At 36.3% G+C, this 6704-nt stretch overlaps 1 protein-coding gene and 1 pseudogene across 1 annotated transcript; one reads left to right on the top strand and one right to left on the bottom strand.

Moving 5' to 3' along the window:
• Nucleotides 1-1195: 1195 nt before the first annotated feature.
• Nucleotides 1196-2509, top strand: LOC140981640 (uncharacterized; annotated as a pseudogene).
• A 47-nt stretch (nt 2510-2556) lies between these two features.
• On the bottom strand, nt 2557-6125 carry LOC140981192 (external alternative NAD(P)H-ubiquinone oxidoreductase B4, mitochondrial-like). The gene is made up of 10 exons (XM_073447500.1): nt 5959-6125; nt 5395-5665; nt 4748-4954; nt 4351-4601; nt 4047-4266; nt 3841-3945; nt 3502-3759; nt 3278-3399; nt 2965-3084; nt 2557-2882 (listed from the first exon to the last, which is right to left on the bottom strand). The coding sequence occupies exons 1-10, from the start codon at nt 6045-6047 to the stop codon at nt 2795-2797; spliced, it is 1731 nt and encodes a 576-aa protein (XP_073303601.1). The 5' UTR covers nt 6048-6125; the 3' UTR covers nt 2557-2794.
• Nucleotides 6126-6704: the final 579 nt, after the last annotated feature.

Genomic DNA, 6704 nt, shown 5'->3' with positions numbered 1-6704 from the left:
AGGTAATATTTAAAAAAAAAATTCGGGACAACCCGCGCCCCAACCCGAAACCCGTCTAACCCAGCACTAACCCGAACCCACCCAACCCGCACCCGAAAAACCCCAACCCGAACCTGATTTTTTTCGTGTTAGGTCGTGTCGAATTGACGGGTCATGTTGCATTTTGACACCCCTAGTTGTGTACCACGTTTCTTGGTAAGGACATAGATATGTCCAAACACGCAGATGACTAGTCATATGATGATTATACCGAACTGTCCTCCCTAGGACTTTCGAAGTGCTTATCATTCATCGAGAAGATAAGTCCGTGGTTGTGATTGTACACCATTAGTCCTTACGACCCGGGACAACACTGATGCTCTATATGCTAGGGTTGTGCTTTGACTCGTTTACCAACTCCAGGAGGGTCATCAGGTGGCGAGATTGGGTATAGTTGCGACACATGTAGGAGCCAATGCATTGTGATTGAGAATTCACTGCTCACCTACGGGTGTGGATATCCTGTGTGATCTGATGAAATAATAGTGCATGGAATCTCTGGCCAGAGTATGAGATGCACATTAGATAAGGAGTTCTCCAATTGTACATGCGATGCCACTATTTATTCTCAAAGATGTGTCACACAGTTATCGAATTCTTATGCAACTCTCGATGAACCAATGGTTGCAGATTCGATCGAGATATATGAGATGAAGGGACCGTACTGTACGTTAATCATAACCGACTGTTTCTTGCAGACACTATCAGTGATACCTTATAGGGAATCATGGGGTGATGTTACTAGACACTCTTACCATTATTCGATGTGTTTAATCAGAAATATGATTTCTTACATTCTCATGATCAATTGTTGATACATAGAATAAGGCAAATTAAGGTAAGCCCGAATAAAAGATCATGTCCTGAATCACAAGGAGTTGTGAACCCACGGCTAGCCGTATCCCTGAACCATTGAGGGTCACATAAGTACTCGATTATTTTGTCTCCGTTGAGATAATAAATTCAAAGAGTTGAATTTATATAAAACATTGAGATAATAAATTTAAGGAGTTGAATTTATAGAAAACATTGAGAAATAAATTCAAGAAATTGAATTTATGACTATTAAATTTTGGATGTGATAAATTCAAGTAGTTGAATTTATAATTTTATTAAATTCAAATGTTGAATTTATAAAAGATTTAAATTAAATGTAATGAGTATATGTATAAAATGAGCTTGTAGGAGTACAAGACCAACATACAAATTATTAAGGTTCTTAATTGAACTTTAAAAGGATTAATTAATTAATTAAACTAGTTGGACTATAATAATTAATTAATTAAGTCTATTAAGTATTTAATTTAATTAATAAGCTCTAAGCTTATATATATGTGCATTAGGTTTAAGGTTAAAAAAAATTCTTGACTCTCAATTTTCGAAACCATAGCCTCCAAGCCAAGGGATTTTCGAAAATCACCTCCTCCCACTCTCCTTGTTTTCGGCCACCATCTCAACGTAAAATTTCTTCTAATTTTCTAGTGCAAGTTGGAAGAGGAACAAGTAATCCGGTCGTGGACCTGATTCGAAAATTGAAGAAAAGAGATTTGAAGAACGTATGAGGGATTTACAAGAAAAGTTATGTCCGCTTATACCGGAATAGTTGGAGCTAAGTGAAAATTATTCACTAAAGGTATATTACTAAACATCTTATGTATGTTTGTTTATTAAAACCATAAGAATGATCAAAACAATATCTTGAATGTCAAGATTTAAAAATTTTTAAACTTCCGCTGCATTTGAACACCAGAAAACACGATTCACAACAAATACCTTCTTCAATCTGCTGGCGAAAAGGATAATATTCCCTTCTTGTCTGAAATTTTCAAAGATCTTTTGGTTTCATGTGGAAAAATAGGATTAACTGCATATCTCATCCTTTCTGGAGCTCTTGCAAAGCATAAAGATTCTACTGTGTTGCTGAAATTTGTTGAAGAAATCTCGGAGATGGAATTAGCAAGAAATTCAACATCTCGGAGATGGATTTATAGTTTTGAACAGAGTTATTTTTGCCTTGGGTAAATGTGGACATGTTGAAAAGGCATTGGTGTTGTTTAATCATATGAATAGTTTGAATCGTAAACCAAACCTGGTTACGTATAATACCATTTTGACATTTTTGGGTAAGCTTGATCGAGTAGATGAAATGTTACAAGAATTTAATTTTATGAAAACAGCACAAGTTTTTCCAGATGTTGTCACATACAATACCATGTTAAACTGTTTACGGAAAATGGGTAGAACGGATTTGTGCTTAGCATATTTTAAGGAGACGAGTGAAAGGGGCTCTTTCAAAGCTTTGATTGAGATCCTTGGTAGATCAGGTAACATTCAAGAAGCCCTGAAAATTTTTGATGATATGAAATGTAGGGGGATATATCAGTCAATTCACAGCTATCGAGCTTTGATTTTCAGTTTCAAGAAGATGAGACATATTCCCCTCACTCTTGATGTGATATAGTGTGCCTCGCTTTAAATGTGTACAAGGAAGTGACTTTAAGAAACATTGAAGATGATAAATTCTGCTGTAAAACTTTCATTAGCCGTTTCTCAGTTAACCCTGTTGGGATTGACGAATTGCAGAGTTTATAATTAATCTTTCTCTAACGAAACTTATCAATTTTTTGGTCAATAGTGAGAAAATACAAACTTTTAAACTTTGAAAAGCAGTGGTGACAAAATTTTGCCTGTCAAATTGTCAATAACAGGATGTTGAAGGCAGGAGACAGTAGTAACCATTTCCTTCTGAATCGCGTCATATTCTACTTGAGTCTCTTCCAAATATAAAGCGCCTTCCCCAGTCAGAGATCACCAGAATTCTTGTGCGCCAGCTCACTAGCTTACTGCATTATTATGAAGGAAAAGTGACCAGAAATAAGCGAATGCTACAAGAACAGAATCTATGTGAGAGCGGAAAATCTTTACCTGGCATACACAGAGTACCAGAGCCATTGGGTGCTCTGACCTATTGAAACCCAGTCTCCTGGAAGCTGAGCTGCAGTCTGTTCTCCTCCCAACGGAGCGAATTGCCCTAAATGTTTGTACCTTTCATTGAGCCAACCCATGATTAATAGACATCGAAGTTGTTGAAGAAACTAGCAAGTATCATTTATTTGGGATGGTAAAATTATTGTTAGGAAAAAATAGCTCTGATTTATTTTTGTTCTTCCTCAGTAGATAGTGTGTCCATGTATTTTGCTGTTCCTTTTCACTGTAATTACAGCGAAACTTTACATACCTGAATGGGTGGAAGCGATGTCTCCCGGTTCCTCTGAACCTCAATGGCCCTTCAGGATATTTCTCACACAATGTCATCCTATTGAAACAGTCAGCAAGATATGACCCTTGTTGAGCGGCCACCTACATGCAAGGTAAAGTTTTTTTCGGAAATTTCATGTTCTAATCCATCTAATGAGATGAAGTCGGAGGCAATAATCTGATTTGGTATATGTTTCTTTTTACCTGTGCTGTTGCAGGAAGATTTTTCATCTGTGAGTCTACGTCGGAAAGTGCTGACTTGAACTTTTCGATGTCCAATTCAGCTTCCCCATGTGAGTTCTTAAGTAGATGAACAAAGTTTTTGAGCTGTTTCTTCTTGAGGTAAATTCCCACTTGGGGGTACCTTTCACAGATGTCATTTATTACTTCCTTAAAATCTTCGACTTTGAGACTACCTGTGTTATTCGTGTCTGCCTTGCTGAAAATGGCTGAAATATCTTCCTGATAACAACTCAAACATACTATCTATTAATTAATTTCACACAAAATTAATGAATCTTGAATCACGAAAACAACTCGTACCATGACTTTACGTTGATTTATTGTTGCACAATCACCTAGAGCGTAGATGCTATCACACGCTTCCACTCGCAGCCATTCATCAGTCGCTAAGACTCGTCTGTTTGTCTGTCCCTCCCAAGACGTATATATACGGTGAGGCTTGGTAGAAGTCTATAACAATTGCATGGTAGGTATAATACAACTAGCAAAGCATAAAAGTACCAAACCTGTCCAATTTGCTTCATAAAATCAATGATAACCGGCCTCGTTCCTATCCCAGTTGACCATACAACCATCCCATATGGGATCGACGCAGATTGTCCAGATGCTCTCTCCTTAGTACATATTTCTGTTTCTGTTACCTTAGTAACCATTGAACCGGTTTTCACATCGATACCATCCCTTTTGAACTTATCTTCAGCAAATGCTGTTATTCTCTTGTCAAACCTACAAAGATTCAATAAAGTTACTAAAAAGAAAGGTCGTTCCCTTGTGATACAATATAATGGCATAATCTGTAATCATGCTAACATGTTCAAAATGTGATCTCCAGCTTCAAGAAGTGTGATTTTGACATGATCCTTAAGTGTTGGATATAGTTTGGCCAAATCATCGATCACAAAGTCATGAAGCTCCGCTGCAAACTCGACCCCTGTCGGCCCCCCTCCTACGACAACAAAATGCAGAATCTTTTTCCTTTCCTCTTCACTTACGCTCGGAAGGCTTGCCCTCTCAAAACAATCGATCACCGATCTGCGAATTCTCTGGGCATCTTCTATTTCCTACAAAAAGAAGAGAAAATAAACTACTATTTTAGCAAGATTTGATATTTTGTTGACTGTAATGTGGAATATATTAACGAATCTTGAGCTATTTTACTCTTGCTAATTTATCTTAAAAAAATGAAGATAAACTTAATTTAAGTTACCTTGAGAAAGTGTGCATGTTCCACAACACCGGGAGTGTTAAATGTATTAGCTCGAGCACCCATAGCTATCACAAGATAATCATAGTCCACTGCAAATTCTTCGTTCCCCCCTAAGTTGGTTTCTTGGCTTGATCGGCAGTACACTTTCTTGTTTTGTGTATCAATTTTGTAGCATTCAGCTTCCTTGAATTGAACATCAAACTTTTTCTGCCATTTGTAGACAAACAAGTTTGGTTAGAAAGTAATTCTACGCTAAAAATAATTATGGATACTGGTGTGCATAATAAATCGAAAAACACAAAACCGATTCCAAACCAAATCATCTAAACAAAAAATAATAATAATAATAAACCGATTTCGTAGATTTTCGAGATCGCCTTTGATTTCAAACCAAAACCAAGCTTCTAATCTGTGGCTCAAATCCAACCCATGTTATTACCGATGTTGTCAACTGGATCGAACTATATGTATATTTTACTGGCTAAATTTGTATTGTAGCGAGATGTATATTACTATAAACTTGTGTACACCCTACATGCTGGGTTCCTTTTAGCATTTTATGAGTCAGTCCACCCATTTAGGAAAGGCAAAAACCTGATTCATAAGAACATTTTCTAAGCCATAATAGGTAGATATCGGATACTCACCTTTCGGACGATGTTACGTATCGGTTCGACAATGCTTCGTGCTTCAACGGTGCCATTGGTAACACTTGGTAGCAAAGGAGTGAATGCGAAGTAGTTGCGAGGGGATACGATCTGAACATCATAGTTAGAATCTTTTAAGTTCTTGAGAAAGCTAGTGCCAGCCCAACCTGTGCCAAGAACCACCACTTTCTTCCTCTTAATATCATCACCAAATGCAGTATTAGTCCTGAATGGGCTGCTATCTGAGTATGTCAGCACCCCTCCTCCACCACTGCAATATTAACAATATTTCAAATAATATTATGGTTTTATTTAGAAATATTAAGTTTAATAAACATAAATTTTACTCTTCCAAATGGACCTAGAACCATCAATTTAACTTGTTTAACCTATAAATACCAAAAAAAAGAACCCGAAATTCAAATCGATTATTCGAAATTCAAACCGAAAAAAGAAACTCTTACATTTGCGGGGAAACGAAAAAGAAAACTATATCATAAATCGATTATTCGAAATTCAAAACAGCATGAAAAACATAAATCTCGTGAAAGAAATCGAGATAACCTGACAGTAAAAACAAGAAGCAACTTGGACAGGTGAGGGTGGCTATAATAAGCCTTGGAGATCCTATGATAAAAACCGTAGCCACTCATTGTAAATATGTTCCCTGTGGTATCAACTCATCAACCCTACTTCTTCTATATATATTTGTTATTTTCATTATATACACATTTAATGTGTGAATAAATTAATATATTTATTCAGTAACGTAAAAAAAAGGATGTTTATATTGCAAGAAAAAAAAAATGGAGGCGCGAGGGCAGTGGAGTAGGGATCAAGTAACAGCCGACATGTGGCGGTTTGTGAGGAGGGATCTCCTCTTTTGTCGGGGAGATTTCTGAACCGCAAGAGGGTCGAATTGTAAGGTCGCCGTTGTCGGTTTCTTTGTGGTGTTTTGATGGAAACCGCAATATTTTTAGAATGCAATTTTTTATTATATTCTAATAAAAAATTTGAAAATATTTTTTTGAATGGCAAGAAATTTTCTATTGTTGACTAATATTTGTTAGTGGGCTATATATATATATATATATATATGTAAGGTCTAGAAATCCAAACAACGTAACTTAATTGCATGCAAATTTATGGTATTACTAAAAACTCTTAATTAAATATTTTAAATGCATTTAATACATGACATGATTGTATGGTTATATGGCATGGTTTACTAGAATCGCATAAATTAGGGTGTTTTGCAAGATTCGATGCTCGAACGAGCAACAAAGACCAAGCCACATTTAACAGGTAAT

Source organism: Primulina huaijiensis, chromosome 7 (assembly GCF_012295235.1).
Source record: "Primulina huaijiensis isolate GDHJ02 chromosome 7, ASM1229523v2, whole genome shotgun sequence".
Classification (NCBI taxonomy): domain Eukaryota; kingdom Viridiplantae; phylum Streptophyta; class Magnoliopsida; order Lamiales; family Gesneriaceae; genus Primulina; species Primulina huaijiensis.
Note: the sequence above shows the minus strand (reverse complement) of the source record. Positions and strands in the feature narration are given on the sequence as shown.

Bases quoted from the DNA above. Each gene is read 5' to 3' on its own strand.
- LOC140981192 (XM_073447500.1), bottom strand. From the start codon at position 6,047: ATGAGTGGCTACGGTTTTTATCATAGGATCTCCAAGGCTTATTATAGC. The intron at 3,946-4,046 runs GTTTGGTACTTT...TGGGAGGGACAG, and splicing joins TTATGAAGCAAATTGGACAG to ACAAACAGACGAGTCTTAGC. The intron at 3,760-3,840 runs GTACGAGTTGTT...AGTTGTTATCAG, and splicing joins TAAATCAACGTAAAGTCATG to GAAGATATTTCAGCCATTTT.